General features: G+C 42.9%; 1 protein-coding gene across 2 annotated transcripts in view; it reads left to right on the forward strand.

The window, feature by feature from the left end:
• The window catches only part of PGBD5 (piggyBac transposable element derived 5), a 108,480-nt gene that overhangs the window by 80,044 nt on the left and 12,076 nt on the right, over positions 1-16,360 (forward strand). Inside the window, exons 4-6 of one of the 2 annotated variants that reach the window (XM_090043808.1) lie at positions 3,756-3,936; positions 9,992-10,189; positions 16,020-16,125. In XM_090043808.1, coding sequence (XP_089899934.1) covers positions 3,756-3,936; positions 9,992-10,189; positions 16,020-16,125 — 485 coding nt within the window. Of the gene's footprint in view, positions 1-3,755; positions 3,937-9,991; positions 10,190-16,019; positions 16,130-16,360 lie in introns of both variants that reach the window. The other variant, XM_090043813.1, reaches the window with a different exon arrangement.

Genomic DNA, 16,360 nt, shown 5'->3' on the forward strand with positions numbered 1-16,360 from the left:
ACCTCAAGCTGTGGACAAGCAAAACTCATGACATGGGTGCTTGTGCAACTGTGTCTGTCTTGGGGCACTGGGGGGAGGGGGGGACTACTGCAGGCCTGACTGCTAAGCTACTGTGTTACCAGTTACCAATTAATCATGAGTCACTCAGGGACCAGCTCAATACACAGTACCTAGCTACTACATAATGTCTTAATGAGCATGGATTAACACCTGCAAAACCAGAGACTAAGGAGAGGAAATAATCAATACAGACAATCAACTGCCCCAAGACAGACACAGTCAGTTGCACAAGCACCCATGTCAAGGGTTTTGTCTGTTAGCAGCTAGGGGTGCAGGACCCCAGAACCCCCCTGCACCGATCTCCTTGACAGCTGGCAGGCATTGTGGCTTCAGCAGGGGCTGGCAGGCCTGCAGCTTTCATCCTGCTGAGCCTTAATATACGCAGTGTCACTCATGTCACGAGTTTTGCTTGTCCACAGCTTGAGGGGCAGTTCCCCCAAACTCCTGTACATACCTCCTTGAAACTTGGAAGACTTTGTGGCCTCAGCAGGGGCTAGCATGCCTTCAGTTTTGACCCTGCTGTGGCTTAACACATACATGTGACGTAAGTTTGGCTCTCAAGATATTGGGGTGCAGTTTCTCCAAACCCCCTGCACCTATCTTCTTGAAACTTGACACGCTTTCTGCCCTCAGAAGGGGATACCATTTCTGCAAGTTTTATCCAAATCTGTCCAGAAATGACAGTTATAGGCTGTTTTGACCTCATTGTAGACTATGGGCAAAATGTCAAAACAGCAAAACATTTCAACTTGCCTTGTTTCATTTCGAGGCTGTTTCGACCATATCCGTTTCATTTTGATTTTGCTGTTTCGACCTCGAAACAGGTCAAAACAGCATCGAAATGCAACTGGTGGTGAAATTTCACACAGCCCTAGTCACTGTGGGCATGTGGCTATATTTCTGCAATTAAAAGTGAATGTCTGGTCACTTGCTTATCAGTTCAGTGTATGCAGGGTAGACTAACCTGCAAAGATTGAATTGATTCAGCTTCCAGCTTTTTGACTGTCTGTACTTAGCTTTGGGGATTTGTACTGAGAATTTCCAGTGCTACTAACAAAACCTAGAAATGTCATTCAAGTTTAAACATATAAGTTCTACAGCTTGCACTCATCCCTCTGTGGCTTTGAAAGTCTCAGCCTTTGCTCTTAGCTAAGAGTAAAAATTTGAAACGCACCTAAATTACTTCAGACCTTAAGTCTCACCGCACACTTCTATGCATGCACTTTACTGCACATTAGATTAATCTAATGCACAGCAAAGCCTCACTGTCTACAGGTGTGCATCAATTACTGCACAGTAGATTAATGTATAGTGCCATTTGCTATTGCTAACAGATACAGGTACTAGAAAACAAGCACTTTAAACAAATGCACTGACGTGCACGTGGAGACCCTAACCAGGAGCAAATTGTTCCTGCGTAGCTCGGGCAGCAGGGGGCCACAATTGCTGCCTGGCTAAGCCGCAAGCTCTGGGGGGGCCGGGGAGGGGCAGCTGTCGTGGTTCTGGGAGAAGCTTCCAGCTGTGTGGAGCTTGGGGCCGACCCCAAACTCCAGAGGGAAGTGGGGAGCTGTCCCAGTTCTGGGGGCACCTCTCAGCTGTATATAGCTAGGGCTGGCCTCAAGTTCCCTACAGTTGGGTGCTGCCCCTGGAGCAGGGACAGCTCTCCCATCCCCCAGAGCCCAGGTCTAACCCCTGTGCCCCCTATCAGCTCTGGGCTGTCCCAGTGCCTGTCAGCCTGGGGCTGGAACCCATGGGAGCCTGAAACTCCTCCTGGCTGCTGCAGAGGGCAAAGCAGGGCAGGAACAACCCTGGAATAAGCTGTTCCTGTCAGGCTCAGTTTGCTCCCAGTCCAGGCACATGAGAAGACCCATGAGCAGTTTAATGCACCTCAATTTACTGTGCAGTAAATTCAGGCACATTAATTGCATGTGAAGATGCGCCAACTGAGTTTAAGATCTGAGCTTCTCACTCTCTCAAGCATTTCTGGAAAAATTTTTCCAAAAGGCCTTTTTATCTAACGTATGTTGATTTCTTGAAAATGTTGTTTAATTTAAGAATATTTAAATCAGACCCCTGGAGCTCTTCACAGAGGAGAAGGTTATAAATCATAAGGAATGGAGAAAAGGCAGGGAGGCAGAACTGTGCTTCCTCCTAAAAATTGTAGTTTGTTTGTACTTTGCTTTTAGCTGACATCAGGAGCCAAAGGAGAATCAGGTACAGAGCTCATTCTTTTAAAAAAAACAACCCCATAATACTCATAGAAAATGCTGGCTAGGCAGTTCCTGGAATTTAGGGAAGTATCTAGTATTTCTGTTCATATCCCCACCAGTTTGATCTACTAAGGAGTGAGAGCTAATATCCCTTTTACAGAAATGTAGGATAGATGGCAAGGTTACATTTTTCTGAGAAGTCTTCAACTTTTGAACCAAGAGGAGGAGTAATTCCATCAGAGTCCCTGATTGTTGACATGGGAAGCCTGCTGTAAACCTCATTTATTGCCTTAGACTTCTGGGTGAAGGTTAGGGTGGTCAGATGAGAAGAAGTGCATGTGGCTTATATTTAGGAAGATTGCTAAATTGTGTGTCCTTTCTTTGTTTAAGCATTTAGATGCACTAAAAGTTATGCTTCCAAATATTGTGAATTAAATAAATGAAACCTGGAGTCTTCTGTACAAAAAATGCTACTCCCTATTTACCTACTGTGCCATAACCTTTTTTCAGACCAACTGCCTGTAGGAGAGAGAGGATAATTTCACCTCTTTGTATGTGTTCGCAGAGCATCAACAAGGGTGACTGTTGTACTGTATGTACCTATCCATACAATGATGGAGGCTATCATTAACTGTTATCAGGGAACAAACCTTTCCTGCTACTGCACCTAAGTATTTGTGGCCTGCTGTGGGTGACCACCAGGTCTTATGAGTACAGCAGAAACATTTACTGGACAATGGTAATTGTTAGCTTTAAGTTGCTATGACAGCAACACAATCTGATTTGTCCCAGCCAGCTAGGAAGGACAATTTAACTGTTAAAAGTAGCTCAAAGCACCCTGACTGCCTGTTCGCTGTGTTTTAGTGGCTTACCTTCAAATCAGAGATCTGTACAAAAGAACTAAGCTAGAACAGTACTGAGGTCGAGGTAGAACATACTGACTGCTGTGGACATGGACAGCTGGCATATATGGAAGAATGTGTCATTCTGGCATGAGTGTGTGGCCACATCACCCTCTAATGGCAGTTGAAGAGGTTATAAATCTGAATACTATTCAGCTAATGGACAGGTTCATTGGTCCTCTTGTAAAGGCCCATGTTTTTGGAACACAAAGGCCAAACATCACCTTTTACTGACAAACGTAAGCCTGTGCAAAATCAATACAGCAGCATCTCTAAGAGTAGAGGTTTACTGCATCAAGACAATGCTTTTTTTTCCAGCTTCATGGAAAGGACTCAGAAAGCCCTTGAGTCTAGACAAGGATCTCTCTCTCCCTTTGTTGTACCAGCTGCTATTCCAAGGTCATTTAAAGACAGTGCAGTGCTCCCTTGACAGGTGTATTGGGCATTTAAATAGTTGTCTACAGTCTTTATTTCCAGCTTGCCTCCACTGAAATCTAGCTGGTGGACTGACATCTGCATTTGCTTCTTCCTGAGCCATAATAACCACAATGCTTTTCTTTCTTGTTTCTACTTGCTTGTTAAGATTTATGTCCATCTCAAAGAAGGAAGTGGTGCCGATGGACTGGATGCTCTGAAGAACAAGCCTCAGCTCCACAGTATGGTGGCCAAGAGCCTTTGTCAGAATGCATCAGGAAAAAACTACATCATCTTCACTGGCCCTAGCATTACCAGTCTGAACCTTTTTGAAGAATTTGAGAAACAAGGTTTGTGACAGGTGACCCATGGAGCACTGAATGCCAAAGCACTTCTGGATATGCTACAGAAAGTCATAGTGGAAAACACCCTTAATTTCAGCTTTATCTCTTTATATATAAGAGTCTTGGCTAATCCTGAGTGTAACTTAATATGTTCATCAAGAGGTGACCTGTGGAAAGTTAAGTTGAACTTGTACTCTTCTTCATGATGCATGAAGGAGGTGTGAGAACCTTTTTTCCAAAGGAAATGGGAGGGCCCATCTCTTTCTTTACCTTAAAAATTCAGTGTCTAATCTTCTGTTCTATTTTTAAAAAGTGTGGAGATGGCCTGGACATTTAACTAAGGCCAGGTCTGGGCTAGATTTTTTTTTTTTTTTTTCCTTGCTGGGGTAATAATGCCAGTTAAGGGACTGATTTTTGTTTCTATACTGGTAAAAGCCCTAGTGTATAGGCACACTTATACCAACACAGAAGTGCTTTTGCTGGCACAGTGCACTTTTTTTCTAGGGAACCAATAGTGGTTATAAGAACAGAAACATATTTGCTGTGTCTGCAATAGAAAGGTTCACAAGCAAGTCTTGTGGAGTATAAAGGATGTCTTGGGCTTGCCCTCTGCCAGGTGCTTCTTAATCCTTGACATTATATAGAAGTCAGATTATCCAAGTAGTCACAGATTCCATTGACTATAGTTGGAGTAATGGATGCTTCCATTCTGGCAGCAATTAAACATGTCTGCCTTGTCAACTGACAAATTTAGCATCAGCTCCTGCAATATCATAACTTTTCCCTAATTTTCCTGTCAGCAGGGAGTTCTAGAGTAACTAAAATTTGAGTTGCTAGTGTCAAGGATTTGTTGTATGTAAATGCTTCAGGGCTCCTCCATATAAGAGATCCTACCAGTTCACCACTCAGGGCCAGATTCTGCTTTCAGTATGGCTTACATTGAAGTAAACTAAATCCATGTGGGGCATTCAGAAATAGAATTGAGTGATTACTTTGAATCATACTAAAAATGAAAACTCCAGAGCTTTTAGTACAGCACCATAGCTAGTCGGGGCCTTCAGTCCTACACTTGGGCCTTTACAGGAGTCTGTCTACACTGTACTCAGTGCAGGATTAGGCCCCAAGATCTTGCATACTGTAATTCCATAGAGCACTTTTTATAAGCGTATAGAAGTATTTCAAAGAAATCATGAGGGTTTTTTTCAGTGGCATAATTATAATGGCTATGTGGGCAAGATGTCAATGCCTATTGCACTAGAAGTAACCCACATGGCTATTATAGAATCTGAAAGCCATGATGCCAAGTGTCTGGTTAGGAATATTTGGCCTATCTTCTCAAGCTATTTTAGGTAAAATGTAGGGGCTTACTATGTTCTTCTATATAGAGCTATGAAACTTGTAAAGTGGCTCTTTAAGCTCAGACTTGTGAAGGAGGAAAACACAGCATGGATTTTCTCTTGGGTTGTAGTAAAAAGATGCAATGGATACCAGCTATCAGCATAATTAATTACTCAGTAACTCAAATTGCCTATAATAGTAAACTATTCATTGGCATTGTATCGGAGGGAGAATTTGAATTACCAGCTATTTGTAGGTAGCTGATTCATGTAATCCTTCCTAAAAAACTCAAAAGTAAGTGTATTTTTGATCAAATAAGTTAGCACTTCAATTTTCAGTTTGGTTCATGTTTTGTTATATGGCTTCATGGAAGTTTATGATGCACAGCTTCTAGCTTCTTTCAAAAGTAATTTCCCAATTTGTTACCACTACCACTTCTACTAGTGAATTAGTGCAGAGGAAACAGTGAGGCAGTAGATTTACTACTTATGGGGTGCATCTACATGTGCATTGTATTGGATTAGTCTAATGTGCAATACACAGTAAAGTGCCACTGTCTACATGTGCACAGCAATTACTGTGCAATAAATTAATTTAAAGCACTGTTTGCTGGTACCAACAGATACAGGTACTAGAAAATGGAGCTTTAAACTAATGCGCTGAAGCATATGTGTAGACCCTGACTGACTGGCACCAAATTGCTCCCAGTTAGCTCAGGCACCAGGGAGCCACAACTAAGCCCCTTGTAGCTGTACTCAGCTCCCCTCTGACCCCTGCCAGCCCAGGGCTGGCACCTACCCAAGGGGCCTGGAGCACCCCCTGCCTGCTGCAGGGGGACAGCAGAGCAGGAGCAGCTCTGGACTAGGCTGCTCCTGTTGGGCTCAATTTGCTCCCAACCAATGTGCACATGTAGACATGTGCCTAGGAGCAATTTAATGCACCTGAATTTAGTGTGCAGTAAATTGAGTAGCATTAATTGCACATGTAGATGCACCTATTGTTAAAAAGCTGGATGCTTCTTACAATGCAGGTTGTGGAGGTATTTATGTTGAGTAGAGGGGTTGTTTTTTTTGGTCTCTTACATTTTTAGTGTTATTGGCTAGCTTGCTGACTTGGCAGGGGCATGTTGAACTGTGTCCCCCCAAGGAACTGTGGTAACTCCCTTTAGAAAGTCTTGCTAACCACATTTGTTTCTGGCACCTTTAGCCTGAATGTCCTCCTTTTTCCTTATGCTTCACAACTTCAACAAGGTTTGAAATAATAAGGTCTCTAAAACATTAACACTATTGTCCCAAAGTGTCTGTGGAAGGGTGGAGAAGGGAATATAAGAAATATCAGTAAACTCAGTTTTCAAGGACCCATTAGGTCTTTGAAAATACGTGGGCTGATAGAACTTCAGAAAAATCAGATCAACTCTGACCATTCTTAAAACCAGGTAACAAAGCCTATAGTAAGGGGCCGAAGTGTCCAGTGGCCAAATAATCTATTTATCCCCTAACTGCCAAGAGGTAAGGCACTTGAAATGCTACAAGAAAAGCTGTTCTATGAGGCGTGTCAACCAAGACCAGAGACAGAAATGCCAGAAGTCTTACAAGAAAGCTTGTCCTTGTTGAGATTTCAAGCTTGTTCCTGATGATCATCAGGTATCTCCCTTTCTGAACTGAACCGCTGAACTTGTTGAGATTCACTGACTCCTGAATCACTTAGAAGATAACATATGCAATGCCATCATGGGTCAGACCACTGGTCCTTTGAGCCCGATATGTAGTCTCTCTCAGTGGCAGAGTTACTCTCACCTTGATCTAAAAGACCCCAAAACAGACACGTTTTGGTTTCTTTGCATGTTGAGTAATAATGGTTATAAAAAACACTAATTCGTGGAGTGCTTATTTCTCTTTATCTCCCTTTTAAACAGGTCTGTTGCTTTTGACTCTGGCTTAATTGTAATTGAGGGGTATCTCTGTAGGTATCCCTGAGCTACCTTTAATCCAGCTAGCTTGGGTAACTATGATGACGAAGTTATGGTGACACAGGCTTTGGCACAGCCTATCTGTTCTGGCCTTCCAGGGGACTCAGGGCATGTCCTTGGATGGCTAGCCTGCGTCAAAGCCCATGAGGTCATGTGCTCACTAGCACCATTACCAGAACTAGCTTGGTAACAGTCACACCTCCAGTTGTAGCACAAATGTAACAATAAGAGGAGGAAGACTGGGCTCCATTGAATTGCTCTATGCTGAGTTTTGTGTAAAACTTCATCATCTTCTGGACTGTAATAAAACGTCTTACGATCCAAGTTTAATTGCATGGAAAATGCCATTGAGCCAGATGGGCTTAATTTTTATTGTACCTACTGCCATAGCAACTGGATGTTGCAAGTACAGCTTTTCAAAAAGCCCCACAAATTAAACACGCCATCCACAACAAATGATATTATTCAATCCGTGGCAGTCATAACTGTCACCACTTCCTAGTTTATATCGCATAGATTCTTCATTATTTGTTCCTGAGAGATGGGTAAGATGGTTCCTGATGGTTTCCATTATCCTGTGAAAAGAGCAAAACATCTGCCACTGTCTTTTGCAAGCTTATTATCTAAGCTCAGGGAAAGGCTGCACTTAATTACCTTGGACCTCAGCAGTAATCATTGCTGTATTTGGTTCTAAGCAGCCCTGTATTTATAGTGTACTGGTATGCCAGTGCCCTCTACTGGGAAGAATCAGCATGGCCCTTCAGTGATTTAGAAGGCAGGCTATATATACACCTCTACACCTTCAGTGAGTTGTCAGCCCTAAATTGCTAACATCTAAAGAAAAAATGGCCCCAATTTAAGGACTTCTGGGGTAGTCTCAGAGCTCCAGTCCCACTACAGTGGTGAAGCTCTCTTTGGCATGTATTGACAACTAAAAGCTTAGATTGTTGAAGTTTTCAGGAACACTGGCTAAACACTGAATTGAAATTTCCATTGTCTCACAGGGCTTTTTCTGCCAGAATTGGCAGGACCCCTTGAGCTAGCATACATCTCCTCTCTCTCTCAAATAAGCCGATGAAGTTTTGGACCATTCTGACACTTAAGAAGAGTCTCGTGTCACTGGAGCAATGGCTGTTCCATTTCTCGCTATTGGGGAAAGAATAATTTAAACTTCTGCTGTAACATACCCGCAAGGTTAACTACGTATGGTCTTCCAGCCTGTAGTTCATTGGTTTGCATCAGTTTAACATTTTTACGAAGGCTGTACGAGAACAGAACAAAGAGTGCCCTTGCCCCAAAGAACTGAGTAGAGAGGCAGAATCACTTATGTAGGTTGTAGCATTCCCTTGAGAGAGGGTTTGATTTGATTTTTTTTTTCCCTTCCTTATTTGCTGTGGGATGACAGGTTAGATTCTGACAAGCAGATTTCAGCCCGACTGAAAAATTTAGGTCACCGCTCTCAGTTGACAAGCCTATTTCATTTTACCTTTTGAAATGCAGCAGCCTGAAGCTTCTAGTTCAATGGAGAACTCTGGCATAATAAGTACTTCACTATGAGTATACATGGGTGCATACACACTCATTCCCTTCAGCTGATTGAAATAAAACCTTTGGAGACTATGAGGAGACTTCCTTTTAAGATTTCTTGAATTTCTTTGCATAAGAATTACATTACTTGATTCAAATTAATAGAAATAGCACACTGGTATTTCTTACCACATAGAAGTGCATAATGCAAGTCGGGTCTGGTTTTCATTAACATGAGTTAAGTGGCTCTGTTATTCCAACCAAACTAGTTCAATTGCTAGAGGGCATCTCTACATGAGACACTAACTGCACAGTGGCCTAATACTACTGTGCAGTAGCACATCACAGCACCAATAGTGCTAATACACTCCTGCACAGTAGTATTAGGCTACTGCACAGTACCGTCACTAAAAAGGCATTCACTGCATAGTACCTCTGGTTACTGAGCATTTATTTAGTACTTGATTATACAATTACTAAATTAAATGCGCAGTAACCACTGCACATTAATGAATGTGGAGATGTGCCCACTGAGAGGTTAAATTTCCTTATTGCTCCCTTTTTCATAAAATAAACATTGGAGGTGGAGACATGACCAGGGGGATGAGCAGGGTTTTTACTGGTTGGCTGCTGGTGGCTGACTTGTCGGCTGCTGGTGGCTGACTTGTCAGCTGCTGGCACCAGAAGCTGTCAGCTGGATGCTGTAGAATTAAAAAGGTGTCATGGGAGCCATTTATGAGAACTCACCCGCGCCTTGACATCTCAGAAGCCACAGGCTTTTTCTGCCTTCCTCACGCTTTATTATCTCAAACATGAAAGAGACTGATTAAGTCACTAGTCCATAAAGGCTCTCTGCAGCATTTTCTCCATTCCTTTATTCAGTCTTGTTAAGAAACCCAACCAACAAGGTCTCTGTTATGGAAAGATATTGCGTTATCCTACTTGATCTTACTCTTTGGAAGATCTCAGATGTTCAGGTTGAATTCTCCTTCGCATCATATTAAGTGTTCATCTTGAGACTGGCTTCATGAACTTACTGGACTTTATAAGGAAAAACAACAACAGTTCTTGGATATTAGAAAAAAAGATTTTAGCCAAACTACGTTTCTGCTATCTTAGCTTACTAGAGAAAGACCTTTCCTGAAAAGCTAGATCAGACAGCCCCACCATCCTTTCTCTCTGCATCCACAGGAAGAGTTGCTAATGGACTTTCTCTTTCATATGCAGAGATTTATTGCTGTGGGTTGCTGAGCTCCAGGAAGAGTGATTGCACAGGCCTACCTCCATCCATGCTGAATAACCCAGACGCTCCCCAGTCCAGAGGACAGTACAGAATAAAGATGAAGGGAAATATGTCCCTAATCTGCTGGTATAACAAAGGGCATTTTCGTTTTCTCACTAATGCCTATTCTCCAGTTCAACAAGGTAAGCAGTCAGCAGTATTTTCATCTGTACGTGGACTTCTTTTTATTATAGGCCACAGAACCAGATGGGATACTTGGTAGGCTGGTAACTCCAGAGAAATTATGGACACTGTAAACCCAGATAGACCATAATATTAATTATTATTTCACTTTCTACCCTATTTATTTCCCATAGTTTAAAATGTTTACTAAGGTATTAGCTAACCTGCATGAAGTGGCTAAAAACTTGGTGGCAAGTAGTCTTCTCCACATAAAAGCTATAACAAAACTACTGCTACTAGGATTACCTATTGATGCAGATAAAAGAGCAAACTACCTTTTTAGATGCTAAAGTTTATATTCCTGTTGATTACTGGTGTGTGGACAGGATGTTTCATGGAATCACTGCAGCATGAATCTTTGAAAACAGTAACTTCTAAAGGCATGGTGTATTTGGGCACAATATTTAGTCTTAAAGCCCTATAAGCATTTATCAATTAGTTTCTGAGAGATTTAAAACCTATTCACTACAAATGTTGCTTTTGCCAAGAGAAAGTCTGATTACACTTCCTAACATATACTGAACTTTTTTTTTTTCTTTTTAGCAGCTGATAAAAAGAAAAAGACAAGACAGTTTAAAAAATATATTTGGAAATAGTTTTAGATGATAGTAAAACATTTCTTAAACTCCTGTTAAAGATTTTTTAAAGGACAACTCAGGTATTTAGAAATAGGTTTTTGAAAATGAAAAAAAAGAAAAAAAATTCAAAAACTAAATGTGGGTCCATTTAATATTTCTCTTATTAGTTCCATTGTCTAAGATGGTGGTTCTCAAACTTTATTTTTTGTGGCCCACTTGAACTCCTGTTCTGTTACAGGTTTAAACCAGTTTCTGATTACTGGTATAACTTCTGTCCCTAAAAAGCTGCTACACGTTTGTCTAATGTCACCAGTATTTAATAGTCAACACCACCTTTAAAAAAAAACAAAAACTACATGTTTGGGCATAATATAGAGAACCCACCAAATCTAAAACCAGTTGAATTTCATTTTATATAACAAACAGAAATGTCAAATGTTAGTATAATTTTAGCCATAGTAGCAAACTGTAAAAAACAATTTTTGAGATACAGGCTAGAGAGACGAAAGCACCTTCAGCTGAGATTTGAGGAGAGTTGGAGACTTAGTGAGATGCGTAGGGGACCAAACTATCAACTGGCATAAATTGACATTTCTGAAGTCATAAAGTGATGCCAGTTTCAACAGCTTAAGGATCTGGCCCAAGAAGTCTCTTCCACTGAAGGTGTCATGTGTGGAGTTAAAAATTCATAGCAAAGCCATTGCTGAGCCTGTGGATTGAGTGGGAAAGGCAGGAAACAAATACAAAAGTCAATGGGGTAAGTGGGAGTGTGGTCACAGAAAGCAGTCCTGAAACAAAGTGGGTATGAGAGTGGGAACAGGTGGCTCTCTCTTTCTGAGTGTAAAGGTGGGTGGCAGCACATTGCACACAGGAAACCAGACCAGTTTCTGATGGAACCCAGCTTGAGTTTTGCACATTTTCAGAACCCTAGATTTTTCTTTGAGGCATTTTTATGTACAACCTTAGTGAGTCAAAGGGTGGAGGAAAAGTACTACACCACTAAAACAGAGGAGCAAGCAAATTAAAAGTGGCACATTAGTGCCATGGGGTTGTATGGGTAGGCATGGAGCTATGTTTTAATGTGTTGAGGTAGGATTTCATTAAAAGGGTGGCTTATTTAAATAAAGATAACTTCAGGGGACTCTTACAGGAAGAGGATGAAGTCTGGGAAGAAGAAAAGAAGGAAGCATGGAGACTGGAAGTGGACAAGAGGGGATGGGGTAAATGAACCATATCCATGGAGAATGCCCCAAGCCCACTGTCAAAAGAAGCTTAGTAGCATCAGTCTGACAGCTGCTGAGGCTGCTTCTTTTTCTAAAGTCTCTGGCTAGCTTCTCCTGAAGGTCACTGGTGGTGGTAGGACCCCTTGTGCAGTCTCCCTGGAAGAAGCTTGTGGTCGGAAAGTGTTGGAGGAAAGAGTAACTGTATTAAGCTAAATTGACCTCCCTAAAACACTTGATTTCTCACAAAACCCCAGGAACTCAGACCAAGGGGAAAGTAATGTGAATAGTCCTTTTATTGTTAAATGATAGCTTTTAACAATAAAACTCTGATTTCAGCAGTCTCCACTGGTTAAAGCCCTAAGTTTTTTAAACATCTTTTCCATGGGCAACTGATGCTATCTGAGTCAGGGGGCGCACGTGTCCTCCCAGTGACCAGTCAGCAACTGGGGGGGTCCCCCGCAGCCAATCTCGCCTACCAGGGGTGGGGTGAGGATCCCCCTCAGTCAGTCACACTCACCTGAAAGCAACCGCAGAGCTCCCAGAAGCCACTTCTTCATTCTTGCAGGGGGGCACCAGTGCTCCCACTTGTCCCCCCACCCATCACCTAAGCGGCGAGTATGGCCTGACAAGGGGGTGCACCAGAGCTCTTAAGGGGTACATGTGTACCCCTGTGCACCCCCTACATGTCACCACTGATCCTTTCTGAGAATTCACTTCTAGCACCCAGGAAAAGTGAGCATGAGCACTTCTACAGTGGGAAAACATAGGATTGCCCCTTTCCTTACCTTTTCAGGAATTGGACTTTGCAGATGGTATTTGTGGAGCACTCTTAACGTGGAGAGCTCTATTCAACGTTGGCAGTGCTCATGGCACAAAGAAAATGCATTACCAGCTGCATCGGAATTCACTAGTCAAGCTTCCAAAAAATCATGAGATTGCCTTAAAAAGCACTCTTTGTTTTTATAGAACATTTTTAGCTGGTTTTTAAATTTAGTCTTAATGTTTACCCTTGAGAGGAGCAGTCACATTTTAAAGCTCCTTCCAGCAACCAGAAGGGCTAGAAGCTCTTAGCAACAAAAGTAGTCTCATGTAAAATACACTATTATGGGTTGCATTAAAATTGCAAACTCAGCAGCAGTGCCCACTCCCGCTGTCCTGGGAAAGAAGACCCTTGTTTGCAGCACGGTCTTTCCAGAAGTTCCTTGAGGGGATGAACTACATCAGTGCTCTGCTGACAGGCGGGCCTGGTTGAAGGACACGCCCCCAGAGATTTCCATGGAAAAGGCCAGAAATTAGGAACAGCTTGTGCCACCACAACTACCTTTTGTACAAATTTTACTGAGGAACTATCTGCGGTATCTTGAGGCTTGTAGTGGATAAACAACTTTGTATATATAACTCTTATATACAACTATTTATAATACAGAGCCAGCAGTTTTGCTTCTGCCCTTACAAGGGTCTTGTAGTTGGTGTCCTGCTGGTCTACCACCAAGAAGTTCCTAGTGACCTCACCCAAAGTCTCATGGGATTTCACACTTCATAGCTATTCTGAGGGCACGTGCAGATGAACAGGGACATATTTCCCTGGGGAATGCCCATGCCACATGCCCTGTGGCGCACAGCAGGTTACCCTGTGTGGGGTAGGGGAGGCTGGGGCCAGGAACTGTGCTGACCCCAGCAGCCTTACCTGGGGTCCTGGGGACCCCCAGGAGCTGCAGCTGTGGCACTTCTGCATCAGGAAGCCTGGCTGGCAGCCAAAGTATGGCTCCAGCTTGCCAGACTCCTATTTTGGGTGATGCACATTGTCATCACGTGCACTGTCCTGCTTTTTTTTTCTGGCGTGGGTTTTTTTTGATCCCAGGATCTCCCGGGTGTCAACTCCTCTGCCACCCCACCACACACACTGCAAAGGAGCAGCATGGGGAATGCCTGCATGTGCTGTGTGGTGCTGCAGACAGGTCTGTAGCGCTACATATTGACATATTGCATGTTTGTGCTTGTTTGGACATGCGGTGCATGTCCAGGAGGACTTACTCTGCCTCTCTGGGCACATCTACACTTACAGTTAACACAGTTTGCACTGGAGTTTATTACTTCTGGGAACCAGTGTTTACACATGTATCCAGGACTGCGGTGCATTGAGTTGGTGGCACAGCCGGGGCTGGCAGGAGCCCTGGGGGCCAGCCCAGGGCTGTTCTGACCTGGCTCACCATGCTGTGAAGGGCAGCCCCCAAACTGTAGCACCCTCATGCCCCAGCCAGCCCTGGTCGCTGTCTACACATGTGTTGCAGCAGATTAAATAACTCCATCATAGAATAGTACTTGTGCTGGGCAGTACTGTCCCATGGCAGAGTTAATTAGTTTACTCTAGCCTAATTGCGCTGCATGTGTGGATGGTGATGCTTTACTGCAGAGTTAATTAGTCAAGTCTGCAGTAAAGTGCACATGTAGCTGTCCCCACTATCAACCTGATTCTCCCTACTGCCTGACCTAAGCCTGAGAAGTGCAAGAAAAAAATCTGCATGTGTTTTAGAACTAAGGAAATTAAACTGGTTGGAACAGAAAGCAAGAGGGAGTATTTGGTGCCCATGTAGCTGTAATCATGCTGCATTTTCAATGAAAGCAAATAGTGAGCAAATTAAAAGAAATTAAGTTTTAAAACCAGAAGAAAGTTGTTTTGTTAAAAGGCCTGCATTACACAAATACCCTTCTCCTTTTCTTAGCTGTTAGGGGAAAGCCATTTTGCAGTAACGAGGAGAGATGGCACTGACTTCATAGGATTTACATATCGTTCACCACATCTTTCAGGATGATTCCAGCAAAGGCACAAAAACAAACTGCTGTGCAAGCTAGCTGGGCTACAAGCAGCAGTTTAGCTATATGTTAATGTACCCTGCTGAGAGTGTGGGTGGTTTTTACCCCTAGTTTGGTTAGGAAGGTAAAGTGACAAGTATGGTAAGCTAGCCCAAGTCAAGTGCCATGCTAACATAGCCATTTTGCTTCCTGGGCTAGCTCAGGCATTACTGTACAGCACTGGTTTTCAATTAGATGCAAACTAGGCATAGTTTACTTTAAAGAACATGCACAAGTCCTTGAACAGGAGAAACAGCACATGGGCAACTCCCACTAACAGGAACATAATGCAGCTTACCTGTAGCCAATTATTACTGTTTTTCTCCCCACCAGATGGGTGTGGACTGGGCTGGTTAGTGCTCAATGTGCCTCTTCCTCAGACCACTAGAATAGGATGTATATTTTGCAGGCATATACACATACAAGTATGGCAGCAAATAGGTTTGGAGGAAGCACCTGGGGGAGGAAGAGAGGAGTCACTTTGGAAGGACAGAGAAGTTGCAGCAGGCAGCACTCAGTTTCTTACCATGTCTGGTGACAGACTTTCTTGTGGACGCCACTAGCTCAAGGCTTATAATAGTAACAAAGGAGATTCCTGATCCCATGGATAACTTGCTGTTTCAGTCCACAGAAGAAGGATCAGTACAGTACAGACCCATAGCACTGGGTTCTGATAAACCAGTCCTGAACTTTTGCAAGTTCTGGTTTACTATCGCAGCATAACAGCATATTCATAGAAGTAGGGTCGGAAGGGACCTTGTAGATCTTCAAGTCTGACCCTGTATTAAAATTCTCCGTCTCATGAGTCTGACCAAGCACCCAGCAGTGCCAGATTTCATTGCCCGTTCTTTGGATTTCAGTTTTTCTAGGATTAGAGCTCCAAGTTCTTGTCATCTCTGGTCTGAATTATGCCTGAGAGATATTAGATACAATCACACAGGAGTCTACTGGTCAGAAAGGACGAGGGAAGCAAACTTTAGGTTCAACATGGCTCAGTTCATAAACCCAAGTTCTGATTAGTGGAGTCTCATGCTGGTGCCTCCTTTTTCACATCTTTTTCTCAGAAAGCATACTCAAAGTTTCAACTGTAATGAGATTTTGTGGCTCCCTAACGACTGTTCTTTTTGTTGATGCAGGAGTTATAATAAAGAGGAAAAGTGGAGAGATCCCGTGCCCACTGGCAGTAGAAGCTTTTGCTGCTCATCTTAGCTACATCTGTAAATATGATGACAAATACAGCAAGTGAGTGAGTAGTGACAGTTTGTGGAAACAAATCCCCTATTTGTACTGGGGTAGCTTTATCCAGCCCCATTCTGTGGTAGAGGTCCCATGTACTTCAAAGAAAGCAGAGTCCTGCTTACTAGGAGCCAGTGACACTGTAAACCAGCACGTAGGGGATTTGTGCAGGAATTGGAGATGGCCAAATAGTTTTGATTTAAACACTCCTCCCCTCTCTCACATATCCCGTTATCCATTT

The sequence above is a fragment of the Crocodylus siamensis genome, chromosome 1 (genome assembly GCF_052110815.1).
Source record: "Crocodylus siamensis isolate JL-2025a chromosome 1, ASM5211081v1, whole genome shotgun sequence".
NCBI lineage: Eukaryota > Metazoa > Chordata > Crocodylia > Crocodylidae > Crocodylus > Crocodylus siamensis.